We start from the raw sequence: 23,224 nt of genomic DNA, 5'->3' as shown, positions 1-23,224 counted from the left end.
CACACACACACACAGTCAGTCACTCCTCATTCTCCTTGTGTTGCCAAATAGCATTGGGTAGTGCATTATGAATGACAGCCATATGTCTCCTAGCTATCAGCCTGGTCAGGGAGCAGCTTGAGTGAATATCTTAACACTTCACTGAGCCCGTACCTTTATGTCTCTTATTTTTCCACTCTCTTTCTGGTGCTTTAACCATCCCAGAATTAGAGAGAATATGAGATTGCATTGTGTTCACAAAGGCTCTGATCCTTCTGCAGTGTGGGAACATATATAACGGCAGAGACAGCACTATGATAATTATATACTTCAGTATGGTAGTCATCTGACACGAATAAAAAACATATGACCACACGCATCCCAAGGTTGATGTTGTCTGAGCAAATGTAACAAGGTAGAAAAATAATGTCCCATTTGTCCCTGCCGAGTGGACAAATGTACCATCTTCAGCCAAAATGTAACAGCATGGTCGGGAAATGAATGTTTAAAGACGAATTAACCAATGCCAAGAACGTGATACATTTTTCTAATCATCTCAAGACATTCTTGTTGTTTTTCACAGTACAGTTGCCTATCATGTATTCAACATGAGAAGGAACCTGCATTTTAAGTTTTGATTAAATCTGAATGAGGTGCCCAGCCGGCATTTCTCACAGCCGTCTCTCCTGCTCTGTGTCAGGCAGCATTAGCCTTTGTGAACGTTGGTGTAGCCACAGATAACTAAGCCGAAGGAAAACTAAAACAAGATACATCTCACACCAGATCAAAGCTCTTTGTACTACTTTGTACTACTCATTACAATGATGTGTTAGAGAGGGTCAGTGTGGTACAGCAGGTGATCACCTCACAGCCATCACTATGTTAAGGTGTAACAAAATGTTTAGTACTAGCAAAAACATTTTGACAAGCCGAGACCAACTCTATACACATAAATAACCTGCCTAAAAAAGAAGGACAAAGTTGCTAATGTGTGATATTATTTAGGAAACATAATGCTGCTTCACAACCATGTAATAGTAGTGGTGTACATGATTATATGTTTTAGTTTAATCCCTTTGTTGTGAAGGCCATGTTCATTTACTTTGATGCTCCAGGCGTTAATTTGACAAGACCAAGTATAGGGTTAATGATGCCTCCACTGGGATCAACTAATAGGCCAGCCCTGCTCCGAACACATACACCTGCTCTCTCTCTCTCACACTCAAACTGTGACACATATGTGCTGGGTGGGTGCTCACACATACAAGACAGAAAGGCTTTAAACCCATTCTTTATTTGAATATATTTAATGTATTTATACAAGAGGAACTGAAACCATTGAACGTTTAATTTAGACTTAAGATAGGTCTTTGGCAGTTCCCCTGTTGTGACAGCTCATGCGTTTAATAGTTGCCATACAAATCGACTTACAACAGATTCAAAGACTTCAGTGCTGTGTTTCTTAATATTCAAGATGTTGTCTTCATGTGATATTTGTTGCATTTGTCATGATCTGCTTTCGTAAAAACACCTTGAACTTCTAGCTAGATTTTACACAAGATTGACAGAAGAGGGGGTAGAGAGAAGGGTGGAATCGAACCCGGGCCGCTGCGGTAAGGGCTCAGCCCACATTTTTACAAAGTGTGTGGGGTGCACGGTAGTTCACCTTGTAGAGTCACAAAGTGAAACTCAGAATGGGGCCTGAAAATGTGCTTAATGTGCAGTTCTTGGAGAGTCCCATTGCACTAAAAGAGCGAGGTCAAATGTTTCAGAAGATGTGTTTTTTCACATGCCACTACAGACAACAGCTGCAGCAGACTGTCGGTCGTATATTGGGGTTATTTACTCACACATGGATGCAAGGTGGGTGCTCATTCAGTCACGTACTATTGTGCAAATTAGTTTGCTCAGCGGCGGCCGCGTCTCATCGTGTATTTTTAATCAAATCAAGTTGAAATGTTCAGGCTGTCTCTTGCTTCAGTGCTATCAGTATCCCAGCAGGGTTGGACAGAGTCTTGGGCCGGCGATGCAGCCACAACGCAACGCAGAACGACAAAAAACATCACATGCTGTTTGATCCATGAGCCCTGCCCTGTTTAGGTGGGGGGTTGTGAATGCGTTATGGGCCTCAGTGTTGCCCCACACTTCTTGACGTGACTTTAATCCCACACTACTGATATTTTATCACACAGATAGCAGCGTCACTGTTTGCTGATTTGCTCTCCTTTGCCGTGTCTGTGGAACTGTGATAAAGCCTGTTTCTGTGTTAAGCCGTTAAAGCTGTTCGTTGACTTCCATGTTTCTACTTTACATAAAAGTCTTCCACCAGTAAACTAACTATTTGAAGGCCTCTGAGGGAAACCTTTGTACTAAACCTCAGATACACGTTCAGCTATTCATTAGGTGTGAAGCCCGTTCATTCGACCAATCAGAGGTAAACAGGTGAGATGGGGACGTGATCAGACCAACGCTGCTGTACAAGGTGTAGACTTAAAAGAACTTGTACAGCAGCGTTGGTCTAAATCAACATAATTAGATGATCAATGTGAAAAATTTCAACTTCTCCCAGCGAGCACGACCAAAGCCTCCCTGCCAACGGAAAAATGACATTGGCAGTTCTCACTCACTGTGGATTGGTATCGGTTAATTTGAACACAATGTCAGATTGAATAAGGTGAAGCAATATGGTAACATTGTCTGACTGTCAGGCTACTGAAACTGAAAACAATGTACAGTTTGATTTGAAAGATTTTAGCACCATTTGTTGGTAAATCAGTATTTTAACATTGTAAGCAACCTCCCAAACATAATTGAGACAAGGAACACCATAACATCATGTCATTCCTGTCATGTGGGAAACCAACAAACCAGCACATGTCAGAGTTGTTCTCTACGATATAGAAATTCAACTCTCTGGATCCTTCTGCCTCCATCTGAGCCAAGAGCTTTATCCCCACTGACAGCTGTCCACTCACCTTCTTAAGAACAAGGGGGAGATGTGAGGGTGGGGGGAGATGTGAGGGTGGGGGGAGATCATTTTCTCTTCACAGAGGCACATATTCTATTTGGAGTGAAGCAGAATAGATTTGTAAAGAAGGGGATATTTGATGTAGGAGGAAAATGGCATCCTAACCTACTTAGAGAACCAGAAAAGTCTAGAAAACACCTCAAATAGTGTCGTATAAATTCTTAATCACAGGCTATATTTATTGCATATATAAATATAGTCTAAAACTCCAGCCATCCATTGGATTAGCCTTTGTAAATCCTATTTGGCCCCCGTCTGGAAAAAGATGTAAAGCGAACAGAGGGAATCCATGACAGAATTGGGTTTAAAAGTGACACTGAGATGGACAGAGTGACGTCAGATTAACAGAGAGATCGAAGCCAGGCAGAGCTAAAGGAATGAAAGAGGGTGAATGAGAGCGAGAGGCTTATTGAACAGATCCACACACGAGCCAGCATCCTAACTCACTGGCCCAGTTTACCTCCTTATGCAACAGGCCAGTGGAGTCCATTCACCCTCTCTCCTCTCTCATCACTTGCTTCCAGGAAGGGCAGAGAAGGGTGGGGGCAGAGCACTTTTAGAGAGTGGAGGGTGAAAGGGAGAGCAGTGGGGTGCAGCTGCAGATGAGGGGGACGGATGAGGAAGGACTGGAGTGGACGGAGGGAGTTTGTAGCCACACTGTACGGCTTTGCCAGCATCCCTGCACGGTTGCTAAGGGAACCACTTATTTGTCGTGAAGTCTCTTTCACGCTGACTCTTTCCCTTCTGCCTCTATAATTTCCTTTTTCTCCTTCTGTTTTAGGACTGCTTCTCTAAGCAGACAGTGAAAAGAAATTCAGCGATGCCCCGAGCTAGAGAACGAGTTCAGCCAGAGTCTGTCTGTCAGAGAGAGAGAGAGGAAGCGATGGGGGAGCTGTTGAATGGCCGTAGGTCCCAGCTGAGTGTAATTCAAGGCCCTGTCATTTATCCGCCGGAGGACGAGTGGATTATCTCAGTGTCCTTGACCCACTATACCCCCACTCTTTAGGCTGGCATAGAAAACTAAAGGGTAGATAGATAGAGCGGGTGGATAGGACCCAGTGTGATGGCGGGCTGGCTGGCACAGAGAAACAAGAATGGAGACATTGGCAGGCTGTTATATAATCTCTCAGAATCTGCATTTGAAACAAAGATTTTTGTCCCCACGTTGTAGTTTTGGTTGCTTAAAGGTCAGGACCGGAATATAAAAAGACCATATCTGTCCAAAATTAGTCAGGAAGCAAAAAACGTACCACTTCCTCAACACATACCCGTAACTGAACCTATCCTTGGTGCCAGGTCTTGCCACTGCCAACAGCAGAGGACACATTTGCACCCTGCTTTTTAACAGACCTTGCACAGACTTTGTGGTTTAGTAACAGCAATGGTTTAGACATTGAAACTGGATGTAATCACGAAAAATCTTATTAGTCTACAGTGATTCTGTGTGATAATCCAGACTGCCTTAAGAAATGCATGGGTCTTCTTTAGTGGGGGGGTGTGCTACCGGTACTGATTAGAGGTGGAAATATGATCCAGGAAGTCAAGTTTGAGTAATAGTACTATGATTATGAGAGCTTATCAGATGTCGTCAGACGGTTTATGTTACTATCAGAAAAGAGTTTGACAGCTCTCCAAGTTACTATCACAATTACTTTCATATTGTCAATAAATTGTAATCTAGTGTACTAGGAATGTCAGCTTGTACCTTCTCAAGATCCAAGAATAATGGCTGTAAGTGGTGACAACCAGTTTTTGTCTGTTGTGACTCTCTCTTTTCAGTTTTTAATTGTTTTAGGTGTTTGGCATTCCTTTTTGACTTCCTCTGTAAATAGTTTTCCAGTGTTATTCCTCAACTTTCCAAAGTATAGCAACACTTGCAGCCAGTACGGTAAATGCCATACACAGAATTATGTTGCAGTACTGCAGAAACTCACATTAACTGTCACTACCTACCTAAAAACTGCACATTACCACAATGGTTGTAAAATGCGGCTGACACTCTGTCACTACTCGAAGGAGTTCAGTTGCAGTGTGAACGTAGCTATATACAGCTTAGATAACAGAGGAAATGGCACAGGAGGTGTTCAAACAGGACAGAGTGAAACAGTGAGTAGAAGAATATAGAGGTATATAGAACAGATATGTAAGAGTATGTATTAGGAGATGTACCAGCAGTGAGACAGCAGTAATAGTGATCAACAAGTAAGATATGAGCTGCAGAGGCATGGCTGGTGTAATCTGTGTCAAGCACTAGTGTGTTTCACCCTTTGTGACTGTGCGTAGGTTTATGTTTTTGTGTATTGGAAGAGTTGATGTGGTGGAAGACTGAGGGGGTATGCTGTGTACTGACAGCTGGCTTCTATAAATAAATGTTGCAGGCAGGGGGGAGACGCAGGGGTGGAGAGAGAAAGAACGAGGGAGCTGGGAAGAGTGACAAATAATGGGGAAAGAAGGGGGAGAGAAGGGGCGACGGAGGATGGGAGGGCTGATAGAGAGGGACTGATACAGATGTACTGAGAGACTTAAAACAATGTGTGTGTGTGTGTGAGTGTCATGATTTACTGAACACACACCACATGTCACCACAGCCTCGACCAATCAGCAGCCCGGGCTGGGGACATGTGCTGCACCCTGGATGCCTCCATCTTTTTCTACATGTGTCTGTTGCCGTCACACGTTATCTCACATCGGCGTGGCCCCCGTCAACTTCCTTCCCTGTCTTATTTTGACTCTTTGTGTGTGACGCAGTGACTCAATCAAGTTCAGAAAACAGCAGAAAAAGAGACAGAAACAGAGAAAAAGGGCAGAGAGAAATAAAGAGAAAAAGAATGAAAAACAGAGAGGAGACACACAAACAGGAAACGTATCAGGCAGAAAAAGGTTTTATGAATCGCTGCGAACGTGACTTTACTAGACATTTAGCTGTGGCAAGTCTCCCTCCATTAATTTGTCATGTAATCGGTCAGCGAGCCTTCTCGGATTATGTCCTGTAGACTAGCTGCTTGGTAACAACTGACTGAGATGTACTGTATCACTGACACCGGCAACTTTCACTTTCCCGCCTCCTGTTACACCATTTCATTGCCTTCCAAAGTGGCGCGTGTGTGCGTGTGTGGCATTTTGCTTATGAGGCGGTGAGCTGGGTTTGGTTTCCTGTCTTGGCACAGCTATGAAACACTGTACACCTGCCTGTCTTGCTGCCTAACTGACGTACCTGTCTCACGTATTTTACCTCTCTCCTCGTCTTTCTGCCTCCGTGTGTGCGTATGTGTGTTTCTCTTTATATGTTTGCCTGTGATGGGAATGTATTGTCACTGTTATATCTTCAACAACAGACAGTAAGATGAGGGAGGGGGACGGAGGAAGATAACGTGGCCCCACCAGCGAGTAGGTGGGGTCACGTTATCAGGCTGCATCAGAAGCCTTCTCTTCGACTTCCTCTATTTCTGCGTACATAGAAAACCATAAGCAGACTTGTGAAAGGCTCCTGTGGGCAGACGGTCACATGATTATAATGCACTCTAGCTTCATGACGATGGTGGGTGTACACGTCTGTCAGGAAGAGTGGAAGGGAGCACATATGTTAGTGTTATTTGAGTTCAATACTTGTATTACTTTGTATATGCAACAGCCTCTGTATCTGTAATCTAGCATCTAAACGACATCCTGACACTGTCAGTAGCGCTGGCGACAGGCCAAAAGTGGGTCGTCTTACACTTTATATCGACGTCTCAATATAAACCACTATATAAATGATTTAACAATCATCTGATGTTTTTAATAGCTCTTTAAGTGTAGAGGATTTTGTCATTGTCCACACTGTAGAATCTCTGTACAGTCTCTCCCGCTAAAATATACCAACTTCCATTAAGGCCCATTTGTTTTCTGTAGCCAGTGTTTATTAGTTTAGAAAAATGTGCCTCGAGTTGTTGCAACAGCTACATTCCCTATAAAAAACATCTGTGGTCCAGAAAGAATCCGACCCAGGATTTCTCTCCGAATGTCCCGGCTCATTCTTTCTGTTGTAAGATGTGGTTTTTATAATATTCAAGTCTTCTTTTCTTTTTTTTTTTTACGTAACCATTATATCATGGAACAACATAAACTAAACTTATTTACAAGCATCCAAAGTGATTTCATCTCGGCACAGAAGCCACAACAAGTGCATTAACAGAATTGTCTGCTTTACCGCACATCTTGAATTGAGAGCCTTCGGTAAGAGAACACCCTCTAAATTAATCAGTCATTGCGTCCAGAGGCCTCCTAGCAGTTCACCGAGCTGAAGTGTGTGTGACCACCTCGTACTTCCTCTGCTCTGACTGTGGTTCCTCTCTCTCTGCTCTGTCCCTGCAGCCTCTAGCACAGTGGTGGAGGCTGATGCCCAAAGATGCTGCCAAGATGCCGGAGAGCGCGTGGAAGCTGGTCTTCTACACCATGTCGTGGTCATACACCACCTACCTGCTCTTCTTTACCTCCTACTCCTATTTCCATGACCCGCCCTCTGTCTTCTACAGTAAGATACACAACAGTGTGAACAGATATTGTAATGCATTAATCCTCTTTGGGATCTGTTAATTGAATGACCTTTTAATGGTTTAAATACTGAGATTGGATTAACTACTTATATTTTCTTTTCAGCGTTTGAATCTGGTCTATATTAGATCAATTCTGATCTCAGAAGAAGTGTGTTTAATAGCACTGTAACAGAGTCAGTTTCTTTCTTACCTAACCTCTGAGGGTAGATAAGGAGCTGAAGTCATTTTAATCTCATGAAACAGCAGGCAGTGCAGTCTGATCCGCTAGAGACTCTGTGGGGGTAAAATGCTACTTTGAGTATTCAAATAGAGAGATTTTTCCAGCAGTGTCTACAGGATATGCAGCCTGGTGGTTCATGCATATCCTACGCCTTGATTTGATCACTCTTCCCAGTTAACCTGAGTGATGCTGATATAAATGAGATACAAAACCCCAAAGAGGTTTATTATCACCACTGGACCAACATTAAGAGTTCAAGTTATATTCTTTTCATAGTCATCAAAAGGACAATCCAAACAATCCAAATGAGAGCAAAGTTTTGACCCAGCAATTAAAAGAAATGATTAGCATAATTGTACCTAATGGAGAATAGAGTCATGACTTGAGAACTTGCTAATGGAGGATAAATGTGTAATGGGGATTCCACTTATAATCCAGAAATGTCTTTTATAGTTTCTCTGCCCCATCCATCAGACTCGGAGGTGTCAGCGGCTCCGGTCCAACTCCATCGCTCTGAGTGGAGCAAGCAAAGGCTGGTTGACAGCGCCAGGTTCACCTCTAATAGCTGTCAGCCTGAGATGTGTACAGAGGCAATGTAATGTGGCTGGATTGTTAGGGAGAGAGAGGGAGATGTGAAGCTAAAAAGACAAGTAAAGAATTTGCAGTATTAGGAGAAATCAAAGTAACACAGTGGCAGAAGCGAGGAGGGGAAGAATGTCTGTATTCTGAAGAAAAAAGGAAAGAGAAAAAAAAAATAAAAGCTTTAGTCTCCAGGAGAAAAAACAAGTCTCCAGTTCCCATGCCTCCCCTTGGCAGCTCTTCTGTTGTGATCCATCTAGCAGCCTTCTTCTCAATGTTTAATGACGGAAGGACCAATCAATAAACATTACACAAGGCCCCAACGTAACCCCATCCCAGGAGACACAAACCTCACTCAAACATCGGAGGAGAAAGTTTCCGTCCAACATCTGATCTGAGACATGAGCTCGCCTAGTAGCCTCAACATACATTTGGCCAGCTTTGCTTACGGTACTTTAGAAACCCTCTCTAATTCTCCAGAGGTTAAACCTGATCCCGGCAGCCTCCTCCCCATATTAACTACCCCAGCTGACCTTTTTAGATCTGGTATCCCGCCATCCCCGGAAGTCACTGTATATAGCTCAGTATCTGGAGATATTGGTTGTAATGTATATGTGTCCAAACGTGTGTGTATATAACGATAATGATCCAGCTGTGTATACAACATGTTCATCTTTTACACAAGATAAATCCTCCGTTACTCTCTGTAGCTTGGACCTATAGGCACATTAGCAGTATGTTAAGTGTCTTTAAATTAAAGATGACCATTTTTAAATGTATGTGTAAATGTGAATGCAAATGAATGTGTAGGTTTTTATTTTGTAGATTTATTCACCTTAAAAACATGTGCCTATTTGAAATGGGCCATTCAGCTGCTGAACCATGCTTAACTTTGTATCTAAATCTCGGTTTTAATTAATTTTCACTACGCTTGAGTTTTTTGTGAGTTGTGTCATCTAAACTTTTGCCAACAGACAACCGCCTCCTCCACTTGAGCTTGCACTGATAAGCAGTGAGTCTGGAATAAATATGCCTCGTGTCTTGTGCCTGTTTCCAACGCTGTGATATTGAGGATACAGTCTAGTGTTGGGCAGTATGACCAAAGATTTGTGTCACAGTATTTTTTTAGATTCTGTAGGTTTCACAGTATATCACGTTTTTTCTTTTTCTTTTTTGTCTTTTTTTGCATGACGAGGTCTTTATATAGGTCTACACAGAATATAGAAACATTTTAATGCTATCATGTACGTACTGAAGGATTTGAGGTTGTCTTGGCCCCAACAAAAGGATCCAGTATGTGAAGGGCTGAGAATGCAAAAATATGTTTTTATACTGTAACGTAGTAAAAACAGAAGAGATATGCCAACAACTTTAACACTGCTTCTTCTTCCAAACAAAATATTTTAAACAATTTCATACGGTATATCGTCCAGCTACAACTAACATGAAAACAGAATACACAGTACAATACGTACAAGAAAGCTCTCAGGGAGTGCATGCATACATCTGCCAAAGGCTGCATAACTCTACATTTAAAAGATTTTACATTTTTAATCTGCATCTGGATTCCGACCTGTATCAAAATGCATTAATGGTGACTAGCTGATAATTTATTACAAAAACTGCACATGGATGATTTATATACAGTTTTAAGAGAGTGAAGGTCACTGAGTTATGGCTTTTTTTAAAATGTATCATGTTGCTATAGTGCCACCTATTGACAGAATGTCATCAAATTTATTCATGGTTGTTTTTGTGAAATAAGTAAAATGGTACAGTGTGGCAGGCTCATCCACATGTTGTATGTACCAACTTTGGCGAACATTTCTACTATAAACTTTAAACTCCTATAAAGTTTTGTTGGAAAAAGGATGAAAACATAGATGTACATTATTAAGTGTTTTATTATTGGTCACATTGTAGCATTATTGAATCCACTTTTTGATGTATCCTGCTAACAGACACAGGAACATGAATGAAAACATATCTCTTTGGTGGTGGTAATCAAACAAAAAGTAAGACTGTATCTACAGTCTACTGCCACTGTTCATGACTTCAGCTAAATGAAGTTGGTGAGTTCAGTGTCCTCTCAGTGTGTATCAGACTCCTAACCTCTTCTCACATTTTCTATCTGTTTGTCCAGACTGGAAAAGTGGTATGTTAGTGCCTGTAGACATCGCCATAGCCTACCTGATCCAGGGAAGCTTCTACGGCCACTCCATCTATGCTACAGTCTACATGGACGCATGGAGAAAGGACTCCGCTGTCATGGTGGTGCACCACATCATCACACTGGCACTCATTAGCTTCTCCTACGCCTTCAGGTAATTTTATGTTGATGATGAAGTCTAAAAGATCTGATTGACCCTTTAAGTTTCGGGCGGACATAAAACAATCAGCAGGTCTTATTGAGTAGATGGTATTTCCTACCATTCAGTTTATTCATATTACCCACAGAGTGTATGATTAGAAATGGACGTCACCCATAAGGAGCTCACTGTGGTCCGAAAAATTCAAAAATGGGCAAAGAGGTGGAGTGTGGGTAGGGCTGACGTGGGCTGAATGAAGCCTGGTTACTTAAACAGCCCCCTGTGATGGCCCCCACCAGACACTCAAGGCGGCCACGCCCTTAATTATGCAGAACTTTAAACCTTAATATTATTTAAATGGTGAGTTGTACAAAAATGAACCTTTGTACAGTTGTCACGAACAGGGGAAATTAGCTATAGAGACTGAAACCGTTTTTGTACCAGGCTGTAAACATGTTTATTTCTGCTGTAAATTTGTAAAGGGCATTTTATTATATTGAGTCACTTCCAGTCTCAAGTGGTCGTTCAAGGAACTGCAGTTTTTCTTATTTCCATGTTGGCTTCATTTGCCAGGTTTCAGCCTGATATGACCACACCAGGATATACAGCAGACACAGCCATGAGTCATATGTGTGATGAACTACACTTTGGTAATAGTAGTCCATAGTAGCACACAAAATAAACCAAAATGTACTTGGTTTGTTTGTTATTATAATTATTTTTAACTAATCAAACATTAACATTGACACACCGGTATAATACAGAGCGGTGTATGGCCGTAAGACTTTCAGCTTTCTGCCTGAAAATAAATGGATTTTGCAGAAAAGGGGAGATAGGAGCCATGGTCGTCACAGTTCAGCATAAAATGCTTAGATTTTTTTGTACCTGGGAATTGAAACAGAAACATTCCTTTTAAATAAACTGCTTCATGTTTCAACTGCATTTTGCTGACTGTATTCACTGACAATATCTTATTTACAAACCCTGTCCCTCAGATACCACAACGTAGGGATTCTGGTGTTGTTCCTCCACGACATCAATGACATTCAGCTGGAGTTCACCAAGCTCAACATCTACCTGAAGTCCAGAGGAGGAGGCTATCACCTGCTCAACGACGTGCTGTCCAACATGGGCTCTGTCAGCTTCAGCATCACTTGGTGAGGCTCAACAAACACACAGACTCATTTTCTCTCTCTTCTCGTCTGATTTGTTGTCTGTCGCGGTTTTTTGTTGTTTTGACAGCCTCAACTGTCTGTCTGGTTCGTATTCACTCATGGTGATCAACATGAGTAACATTTCTGTTTCTGTTGTGTTTCTGTCTCCATCTCTCTCAGGTTCTGGTTCCGTCTCTACTGGTTCCCTCTCAAAGTGCTGTATGCCACATGTGTGTCCAGCCTCCAGTCTGTCCCCAGCATCCCCTTCTACTTCTTCTTCAACGCTCTTCTTCTGACGTTGCTGCTCATGAACATCTACTGGTTCCTGGTGAGGACACACAGGTTTTTTTTATTCATACCCCGAAAGCATTGTGGTCGATTTTGATTGACCGTTCAACCAAACCTGCCATGGAAATAACACAATGTGATCTCTTTGTGTTTCCTGTTCCCCCGTGTAGTTCATTGTGGTTTTCGTGGTGAAGGTGCTCAAGATGAAGGAGCTGAACGATGTCAGGGAGTACGAGGAAGAGGACGGCAGCAAGGCGGCAGCGGGTCTGCTCAATGTCCCTCAGGCAGAAAACAACGATGATGGTGCTGGACATCACATCTCTGCCCAAGGGTGAGCTGCATCTAAAGACCCTGTCATTTGTTTAATTTGACAGAGCGACCTCAGCTCGGGGTGGAAAACCTCCCGCAGCCAACTGCTGGCAGACTTTTACAGTAAATGCTGAGTTTGTTTTTACCAGCAGCAGGTTTGGCAGGCAACCGAACCAGCAGTTTAAGGTGCTATTTGTACAATTTCCACATTAGTAAATCAATAGTTTTAAGAACAGAGTAGGCCTGTTGCAGTTTTTTTTTACACCAGTGTTAAGTTCTAATACTGATGACTGACTTAATGCTATAATACCAAAATTAATATATCATAAATAGTGAAAGCCATGCTAGCAGCTCTGTACTTTGGAAAAGGGGCTTTAACATCGGCATGCTAATATGCTAACAGTGATAATGTTAACATGCTGATGTAGTTCACCACATTGGTTTAGCATGCTAACATTCGCCACAAGGAGAGGCCGGTCTCTATAAAATACAATCATGTCTCTTTTCAACCGAATGCTGTGCTGTATAAAAGTCATAATTGAAATGTGCTTAAATGTACAAATATGAATTAATGTTGAAAAATGGCACACACAACACCTTTCTTTAATTTGATAATTATTTAAATTATTTCAGATTTTACTCTTAAAGTTACAGTAACAATTAATTTGTATTTTGCAGTGAGTTATTGTAGTTGGTATCCTTCCCTAACCCATCCTAGCACTTAATATAATAATTATTATAAGAGTATATATATCTATATATATGATATATGAGTAGAATAATACCGACATTTACAAATATTTAGTTTTAATCTGAGGAGCTTTTATATATTTCCAGAGAAGCCATTGTATTGTGTAATAGTGGTCACTTCTAATGTGCAAAATGAGTAGCTCAATAGTGAGCTTTAAACCAGAAAATGCTAAACTGACTAAAACCGAAGGATATCTGTGCCTTTATCTGAAGTTATGGATCCCTCTGTCTTTATCTGAGGAGGTGCCTTTAGCCTCCTGTCATGTGTACCTCTATCTTCTACTGCGGATTATCACGTTAGCCTTTGACCACTGAAACTCCCGACGTCTCTCTCGCTTCTTCTGTTAGTTTACAATATTCACAGAAAAAAAAGCTGACGCTGTCTAGGATTTGATAACTCAAGCAGAACACAAGAATTTATCCCCACTGACGCCGTCTCCTCTCATGAAGGCAGGTGTAGATGCAGAAAGAGCAGAACTCCCACTGACCTTGTGTAACCAGCGGCCTTCACAAGTAGATAGGATCAAAGAGCCTGGGACCATATGGAGATGTGATTATGTGGCACTCCTTATCTGCCCGGCCTTGAACCGTGCTGATATCCTCTCTGCCTGCTAATGCCTCACATCTGCTGATCACCTCACCTGACATGCTCATTCTCTTCTGCTCGTTCCCGTCCTGACTGAGGCTCCTTCCCCTCTCCCTGACTCTCTCTTTCTCTCGCTCCTCTCTCTCCGCAGGAAGCACGTGCAGAACGGGATCACCAAGGACAAGCATCTATAACAGGCTCTCCATCGCCACCACCTGGCACTAGGCTACAAGTACAAGCAAGACGAGATGCCCTCCTCGGACGGCTCACGCTCAAAACGTGGCTCAAGGGAAGAGTGTCACAAAAAGAAGAAGGAAAATAGCGATTTAGGCCACAATGAGTTTTTACTCTTTTTATTTGTTTTAGAGCATTTCATTTAATCACTGTCATTTTGTTTTTATTAGAGCACTGTGAATTTTATTTCAGGTGACTTTTTTTTTTTTAGATAGATTCAGTAGAAACAAACCAGTTTGAGTGAGAGTTGGACTGGGTTTGTCACATACAGTAGTACAGGGTGTCATAATCAAAACATCACCCTGAACAGCGCCGCAGACAAGAAAAAGGTTTAGGCCTGTAGTGGTTCTGTATACATTTAGACCTACAGTTAACCTTTAGTAAACAATAAGGGTGAGCTGTGTTTGCCGTCAGTGAAATATGTTTCCCAATGAATTCCTTTCCCCCTTCACTCTCTTCAATCTCCGTCCATCCTCTCTGACTCCACACATGAAGAGAAAAAGGCAAAAAAAAAAGGAAAAAGATAAAAAAAGATTAAAATCGGAACCTCTGCGTTGTTGTCAGTATCGTTCTCATGGCTGCAGAGATGCAGGAGAGCCTTCCTGGCATTTTGTCTGGTGCTGTTTCACCACATGTATTGATTTTCATATCATTGCACAAGTTAGTGGTGGCGACCACACAGCTCTGGCTGCTCTCCCTGCGTCCATTAGGTTGAATTGAAAAGCCACTTTGGCGTGTGTCGGTATGTGCGCGTGTTAAGTGTTTCAGGATGCGGAGAGTATGGATGTAGCCGAACTTTAAGCTCAAAATCCTTCTTTTCACAACATTTCACCTCTGATTTCTGTTATCTCTTGTGCTGATGATCAACACGCATTAGAAATATTCACTTGGCATTCTTATATAGAAAAACCTTTTATTTTATTTTATTTGTAATTTTTTTTGTCTTTGTGTGTTGCAAAGCATCTGTTGCTGCACTGACATGAAGGCATACAAGCTGATTGCTGGTTTAATGACAGCAAATAGCTAGAATTGATTGATTGGGTTTGGGTATCATCCTCATAATTTAATTTGTTAAAACAATATGAATTTGAATAACACTTATAACCAGTTTGTGGGTGGTGGCGGCTATCGGGTTCACAGATAATTGGAACAGTAGCCCAGAACTTGTGTAAAGATAAAAATCAGTATGATAAAAAAAACATTATGTATGCACACATTATGGTATTCAGGAATGCATGACATTGAATGATTTTGGAAATATGCTATGAAATTGTCTTACAAACAAACAATGACGAAAAAAATCCTCTAACTATGTAATCATAATGTCTTTATTAATGTCCTCAAAGTGATCTTTTTTGAAGCAGCTGTGAGCACTGAACACACATAAAGTTGGCTGACAAACAAACAAACCAGTGTGATAACCTCCCCCCCCATGTGGCACATAAACGTGGGTATTTTAGATACATCTCAAGTCATTCATGAAGGGAAAAAATGAGATTAAAGTCTATTTCGTCTCAGAAATCCCACATGCGGGAAGATTTTTTTGGTGCCATCTGTAATTCCAACACATTGAATTATACTACAAAGGGACTTATTTCACTTCCCTGGATCCCACTGGTTTACTGTGTGTGTCTCTGTGTGTGTGTGTTAGTGGAAACAGCTGCTGCACCTGTGGAAAATAAGGGATGTTTCTATTCTTCCTACCGTCTCGATCAAATTCAAGCTCTTGTTTCGATGAACAGCATGCTTGTGCTGCTGGAGCAGGCCGCAGATGTCGACTGTCCATAGGAGAAGCGTCTGTCTGTTTTAGTTGATCTTGTTAGTTGGTCTTCCACGATCCCCTAGTCAACACTTGGGGGAAGTTCAAACTAACTTTTAATTTTACATTAAACTATCACTATTATTGCTGTAGTTCAGGATATTATTGTTGATTTGTTTTTTGAATTGCTGCTGTTTTTGTTGTTGTTTTTCCTCTGAGAGCACTGTTGGTATTCCAGTTGTGTTGTTTTTTTTCCTGCTGTGTATGAGTCGGTGGTAGTCTGCTCAAATCAGATGTTTCCAGGGACCAGGGAGAGTCGTTTTTGTTCTTCTACATCTGGATTCAGTCTCAGATTCTCTTCCTTTTTAATCTGAATGCTGGCTCGCACTAATTTTTACTGTAGTCATTATACATCTGTACTGTAAGTAACACGGTTTATAAAACATGTTACTGTGTAATATATCAGACGTTCAGAGTCCCGTGGCTGACTGGTTTTACTAGCATGCTGATATGGAGGAAAGTGAGCTCAGAGGTCCTTCCTGCTCAACTGTGAGACTAGATTATCCAGTTTGCTAATATTTTTGTTATATGATGACAGGAGTGAAGTTTGCAGTAGGCCCACAAAGACCTGTGATCTGGATTAGGTGTGACGCTTCCCTAAAGTCTGGTATGGTACTGTGTGCAAAACGTCCACCTTCAATCTCTCAACCTCTCTGTCGGACCCCCCTCTCTCCCACTGTGTCACACTACCAACAGTCCTGTGACGTGTAAGCGAGTAACTACTTCCAGGGGTGGGCGATATGAAGAAATGGAACCATCAGACGATCTAAATTCACTGTACTGTTTATACCGTGGTGTGTATCCTTTTAACGTCTCTGGGTGTGTTCAGCCATTGTGGGGGAGCATTGTAAATCAATGAGCTATTTTATGGCAATATTGGATTTTATATATTTTTTGCATCTGAAGTACTGTGTCTTTTCAGGTATTTACTACCCAAAAACAGCTGCAGCAACTTCCAGATGTGCACTAGAGTAGGCTCAACAGATCTAGATCTGTATCATATTAAATAATGTATATTGGCAGAGAGGATTTTATCCATGTCGCCCACCCCTAACTCAAACCCACAAGGGACGAAACTATCTGAAATTGAAGGGAAAACATTTTGAGGCTGTCAGTTCATTTTTCTTTTTGTATGGATTTGGCTGATTCTTATTTAAATGCTTGATACAACCGTGGCCTACATTTCAGGTCATCTTTGGGTTTTTTTTAAGTTGTTGGAAGGACGTGAAGCTCGGTTCAGTCAGACAACTCACCTGGAACAGAATTATGTGAAGGTACAGATGTGATGTTTGATGTCCAGGCTCTGACCTCGTCACTCCCCATCGTGCGTACACCGAGATCAGCACGCAGAAGATTCCGGGAGTGGCGATGAAATGATGAAGCTGCGTTGGCAAACCGATGAGTATAGCAGCGGCATTGACGAGGCTGTCTTATCGGGGAAGGGCTGTTGTGGGTTTATGTGTTGCAGTGAGTAGAGAAGTAGGAATATTTGGAGTCTACGCTCTGACCTCGTCGCTCCCCGTTCCCGTACATCGCGATCAAAAGAAATCCAAGAAGTGCAGATAAAAGAAGCAGTGTTCCTAAACTGAGAGGAATATTTCAAAGGCTACAGGGAATTTGTGTCGAGTACAGCATAGGATGTATTTTGGTGTGTAGGCTCTGACCTAGTCACTCCTCGTTTGCAGACATTAAGATTAGCACAAAGATCAGGGAGAGACGATGAGATGAGCAGCTTTGACGGCGCTGCTGTACTTCAAAGGCTTGTACCGAATATGACTCGTCTGCCTGAACTGGCCCGTAGGCTTCGCTCCACCATGACACAAAGTATCCTCACGAATGGTTTGATTGTGCCAAAATGTCCACCCAAATTATGAGGCAAGTATTTGTGGGAACTGGTGACGAGCGAAGAGGAGAGCTAGTAGAGAACGACGGGCAGGAGAGCCCTGCAGGTATTTCTTATAAATTGCACTGTAATTTATTAGTATTATTTTTATTGTTCATTAGTAGATCAAAACTAGAAAAGGGGAAGGGAGAATTTGGGAATTTTTATGACTTTCTGGGAAGAATCAGTAACTAAAACGTATTCATTTAAAGTGTATTTTAATGATACATGTTTTTTTGGACCATTGATACTTGCTGTGAGAGATACAAATTGCCCCGTTTTTTTCAAACTGAATTCGACCACTTGATAAAGACGCGTACTTGCTCTTTTGTAATGCAATTTTAATACCATTCAGCCAATGTTAACGTTTCATTTTTTTTCCCATAAAATAAAACATGTCAGTAAAAAAAAAAAAAGAGATGTGTTCCTTGTGATTTCTTTTAATTTATTTTTTAATCACAACTGATATTTTCATTGCAAAGATCAAGTGTTGTGGATGAGGTGAAACAGAGTTCAGACCAGAGGAGAGTTTGTTTCAGTGCACAAATTAAAAATAACTTTCAATAAATAAAAATAAAAAAATTATATGTACCACACACTATTTCCCTCTTGTTGGTAAATAAAAATTCATGTTACCATGGCGATGGTGGGTCAGAGGTCATGCAGTAACATGGAAAACATACAAAACAGCAAATAAACACCATTCACCCACAACAAGGCAAGACCAGGGCAGATAAAAGGTCAAGGAAACACTGCATTAGTTTTACACACGCCAACATGTCATAACGTTAATATTCTAGGTGTGTTTGGAGATATTTTGCCCCTTTGATCCAACACCCTTTGTGTTATTGCCCAATTTTAAGACATCCAGTGTATAAATACTGCAGTGCTGGCTTGACCGAAAGGCTTTTAAAAAATGTCTGATTAAGTCAAATCACATTATTGCTACAGTCAGCAAAAGGTCAGATTCAGCACGTTTTCTGCTGATAAAAACAGGAGTACGGGGAGTTTTATCATGATTTGTTGTACGTTGTCCTCTTACGCACTCAACACACACACATGCTCTGATTAGACAGAAGGGGGAAAAAAAATGTTTGTTGCTTATGACCTTTCTTAACACAAGCTTTAAGGTGAGTTTACTTCACCAGCATAATCCATTCAGGATTTAGGAAAGAAAAAGACTTGAGCAGTAAAAATAAGACACACCAGTTCCCACGGCAACAGAAAACAAACTTCGACTACAAAAAAAGGCGAGAAGGAAAACTTCAAAAAAAAAGGTGAAGTCTGTTTTAAATCTCTATACCGAAATATATTAAATGGAAGAAAGGGGGAGATTAAAAACACAATTATTTGGCAAGGATTGTTTTTCCTATTCAAATGAATGTTTCTTTAATAAGTTCACAACAAGGCAATGGAATCAGGATTATCTAAACACTACTTCACATTTTATTTAGACAACTCGTCTCATTCGTAAACATTATTTGTGTTAGGGGAGTCAGTTTCACTGAGCGTTTAAAGGATAAGGTCTGATTTTTTTCACATCCGTCTCATCACAATACTCGTATAAGTTATTGTTCACTGTGATCATTCCTCGTCTCCATAGAAACATAGCAGAAAATATATCACCCAATATTTTGATGGTCAATTAATCAATGAAGTAATTTATCATTTAGTTTTATATTGTTTTATATTTTGGTCTTTTGGACTGTTGGTCTGACAGAAAACGCTATTTAAAGGCCTGTGATGTGCATTTTTCACCATTTTGACATTTAATAGTCAAAGCAATCGATAGATTAATTGGAAAACTAATAAACAGATCAGTCAATAATGAAAATACTTGGTTTTGACCCCAGGGGGATGGAAGACAAAATTCATTCTTAAGTTCACCTGAAGCTAAAACGTAGAGTTACCAAGTGGCATCGTTCTGATGCTAAATATTTTCAGCAAACAGGGAACCAAAATGTGGAGGCTGCTGGAGCCTCACCGTCTTCAGCTGAACGTTAGGGGGGATTTCTGCACAGAACAAGGTCTGTGGACTTAGCGGTAAGCGTGGAGAGAAAGAATTCAAGGGTATTATATGAACGCAGATTGAACAAATACGAGCCTATCCTTTAACAACAAGGTGGGTGAACACATCTCTGAACAAAAGAAAAGGTCTGGGCTAAACTCTGTGTGGTCAGTTTCTCCCTGTAGCTGCCTGAGACAACACACGACGTCGGTTTGGCAGCATGATCATTCGTACAGTATACGGGAGCGTAGGGATGAGGAGCGATTGGCGGTACAGCAACATCACAAACTCTCACTTAATCTCATCTAGAGCTCGAGAGGTGTGGACAAATGCTTTACCTACCTCACAAGAATCAAATTATAATGAAAGATTTCCAACAAAAGGGATTATCATTAATAAATGACAAAGACATCTGTGTTCCTGAAGACAGGGAGAGTGGAAAAAATGATTCCTGATTATTCTGGTCCATGAGACCAAATGGATTAAAGTTGGCAGCAGGACAGGATCTGACATCATAGTTTGTGGATCAGGATGAAGGAGATGAAAGTGATTCTGCTGGTTTGAAAACCATCATGAGAACAGCAGCTCGGCCCAGCTTCTGTGTTCTTACTGGCTAAAGTTTCTTGATTTGAGAAAAACGGTGGGATCTGGAAAAAAAATAATAAAAATGGTGTTGTGCGCCTTTAGTGGGCCTTCGTCTTGGGTTGGGTGATTCTGCGGACAACACTGTACAGGACTCCGAAGTTCTGTAAGAACAAAAGGACCACAAGACATGAGACGGTGTTCATTTCGTGTTTTCAGACAAGAAGAACTACAAAACATCTGAACACAAACAGGCCTATTCCAGACATGGAACAACACTGGTATCATCTATCAATGACAGTAACGGTTCTCAGGCTTTCAAACACAAGTCTCAGTTAAGAAAAGGTTACTAAGGCGTGTTACAATGCTCACACAATGCTCACTGGTGAGTGAGAAGGAGCATTCAGTTAGAAAGGTTGCATCAGTCATGTATTAATCATTGTCTGTGAGGCCTTAATTAACAAACAACCTGAGCACGGACAATGCTTCTCTGTAGGTTCGTCACTTTTACACCATCACACTGTTTCCACGTTGTCCAAACAACAATGTGGAAACTGTGATGGTGTCACATTGTTATTGTAAAACAACTGTTAAAGCTGCTTTAAACATTAATGTAGTGAAAGGGAGCGTTTTACACATTTTTCTGTAACACTTCACATCTGGTTAACCCACTTAGAAGTGTCATACTGCGCAGCTACAAACTGTTAAGTTTCAAACTAAATATGCACTAAAGGTTATGTAGGACATCTGAGTGAGGGGCTAAAGTACAGTGCAACATGTTTCAGCACAACATAGATTATTTCCAGGATATTTGGTCATTTTAATCAATTTCCAGGTGTTTCCATAACTGGGAATCTAGTCTTTAAATTTCCAGATTTTCCAGGAACCCTTTGTGCTGCATGTCATTACTGCATGAACAGTGACTTACCTGGATAGCCAGATACATCATCCCTAAGTAGGCTGCAATGCAGACGGCCAGCAACAAGTCAAAAATAGCTGGCTTCACTCTGAGTGGTAGAGAGAGTCACCAGGGAGAGACAGAGTTAGAGAGAGAGAAGAGGAGTGAAGGAGAAACAGTCAAAAAATGATCTCTGACATTATGCAATGGTTGTTTTTAATCTTTGGATTGTATCTTTTACTGACGTCTGTATTAACTGCTCTAAAGCACCGCTACAGAGGAGCTCATGAACACAAACCTGTAAGCATTCATAGTCTGTTTCAGCTGGTCGTAGAATACAAACTCTGGATCCCTGAGGACGAGAGTTCAGAACATAATGTTGACGCCAAAAACAACAACTGGTTTAACTCAATGATATCCAGAGAACTGCTGTCACTCACATTTGGTTTCATAATAAAACTGTACTTTGATCTTTTCTTTACCTTTTGTCAGCTTTGACATAGTGTCTCTTGACATCCTTGAGGTAGTGTCCGAGGTGATACTCCAGAGTGGACACCACGCTGCTGTCTTTGTCTACCAGCTGAGCAGCTCGTGGCTGCGCCGTGAGCCAGTCCACCACCGCTGAAAGCTGCTCCTCCTGAACCTGCTGACGTCCCGAGAGACGGAAACATTACAACAACAGGCGTACAGTACAGCACTACAACCTAAGAGTCTGTGATGGACAGTAAGGTAGGAAACTGAATATTGGGAACAATTATTACATAAAGCAATACCTGTTTGTTTATAGTAACATGGGAGCTTTCAGCTTGTAGATTACCTTAACTATTAATTTAAAAAAGGGGTACTATTAATAAAATACTAAATAATCAAAATGTCAAAACAAATTCTGTCCAGATAAAAACAGCAAGAAATAGGGGCCAAAAGTTGCTACTGATCTTCTTTTAGAGATCTGTTACCATTTTGCCTGCATAAGAGCTTCATTAGTTGATTTTAGACTAATTTTGTCATAAATATAATAATATATTTCAGTTAAATGTAACCAGACCTGAGAGGATTTCACTTGTATCACAGAAACAAACAACAGATGAAGGACGATCAAGTACTGCAGCACCAAACCTTGGCAAATAGTCTTAATATTTCAGTGATAAGTAAGATGAGACTTGAGCTGTTGGTAGCGATCCCTAGGGATGGATGACTACCGCTTCATTCCAGTTCCTACAATGCATTTAAATGTTTAATCTTAAACTTCAGCTCAACTGCAGTACCTGCAAATGTTGGTTTTAAAAGGCGGATCAGACTCAAGAAGACTAAGAGCAGCTGAATTTAGTGACTCACCATTTGTTCTGTGAAGATCTGCAGGTCTCCAGGGGCCCCCTGGGTAGTACAGGAACAACAAAAAGGTCAAAACACAGTCAGAAAGCAGGTGGAAAGTCTAGTGTCGATACATTTTCTCCATCTGTGCGTTTACCTTTTCAGTGAGGTTATAAATGACCCTGGCCAGTGCCTCTGCTACCAATTTGGTGTTCCTGCCAAGTTTCTTCACATCTACATGAGGCCTGTAAGACACAAACACATGTGGGCAGAAAGTTAGAGGAAGTGAAAAAGTCAAGAGAGAAAGCAGAAGCCCTGAGAATCAAGGGAGAGAGGAGAAACCGATTACACAGACTCCGTTTCCACACAGGTGGGCTGAAACGCAGAAAGTTTGAGGAAAGAAGAATGAGCAAATATCAACTGACAGGTCAAGCGTGAAACTGCACCACAGAGCAGATAAATGGTTTACTAACAGACAGAGAGACAGCGAGTGGGATGTGTACAGCAGCAGAATAAGATTAAGGAATGGAGAGTGGGGAAGAAAAAAAAAAAAGAGAAGATGAAGGTGTTACTTCCACACTCTGAAACCGAAAACCGAAACCTCACACGATGACAAAAAGTGCATAAATACAGTCATGAACGATGTAAACTATGCACTGGTCACAACACTCCAGTCTCTCCATGGAAGGTGCGCAAAGAGTTTTTACGTGATGTGACACAGTGGGGTGGGAAGAGGTGGAGGAGGGGGGGGGG

General features: G+C 41.3%; 2 protein-coding genes across 2 annotated transcripts in view; one reads left to right on the top strand and one right to left on the bottom strand.

Annotated features, from left to right (window-relative positions):
* Positions 1 to 18,763, top strand: part of cers1 (ceramide synthase 1) — a 26,745-nt gene extending 7,982 nt beyond the window's left edge. Inside the window, exons 2-7 of the mRNA XM_035652699.1 lie at positions 7,361 to 7,520; positions 10,485 to 10,665; positions 11,646 to 11,807; positions 11,985 to 12,132; positions 12,263 to 12,423; positions 13,889 to 18,763. Of these exons, the coding sequence (XP_035508592.1) occupies positions 7,361 to 7,520; positions 10,485 to 10,665; positions 11,646 to 11,807; positions 11,985 to 12,132; positions 12,263 to 12,423; positions 13,889 to 13,931 (855 nt within the window). The 3' untranslated portion in view covers positions 13,932 to 18,763. The remainder of the gene's footprint in view (positions 1 to 7,360; positions 7,521 to 10,484; positions 10,666 to 11,645; positions 11,808 to 11,984; positions 12,133 to 12,262; positions 12,424 to 13,888) is intronic.
* Positions 18,097 to 23,224, bottom strand: part of ncln (nicalin) — a 12,264-nt gene continuing 7,136 nt past the window's right edge. Inside the window, 6 exon segments of the mRNA XM_035652698.1 lie at positions 18,097 to 20,426; positions 21,191 to 21,269; positions 21,459 to 21,512; positions 21,643 to 21,806; positions 22,496 to 22,534; positions 22,629 to 22,716. Coding sequence (XP_035508591.1) covers positions 20,364 to 20,426; positions 21,191 to 21,269; positions 21,459 to 21,512; positions 21,643 to 21,806; positions 22,496 to 22,534; positions 22,629 to 22,716 — 487 coding nt within the window. The 3' untranslated portion in view covers positions 18,097 to 20,363.

This window comes from Morone saxatilis, unplaced genomic scaffold, assembly GCF_004916995.1.
Source record: "Morone saxatilis isolate NCDOM2014 unplaced genomic scaffold, NCSU_SB_2.0 Contig12, whole genome shotgun sequence".
In the NCBI taxonomy this organism is placed as follows: Eukaryota; Metazoa; Chordata; class Actinopteri; family Moronidae; genus Morone; species Morone saxatilis.
Note: the sequence above shows the minus strand (reverse complement) of the source record. Positions and strands in the feature narration are given on the sequence as shown.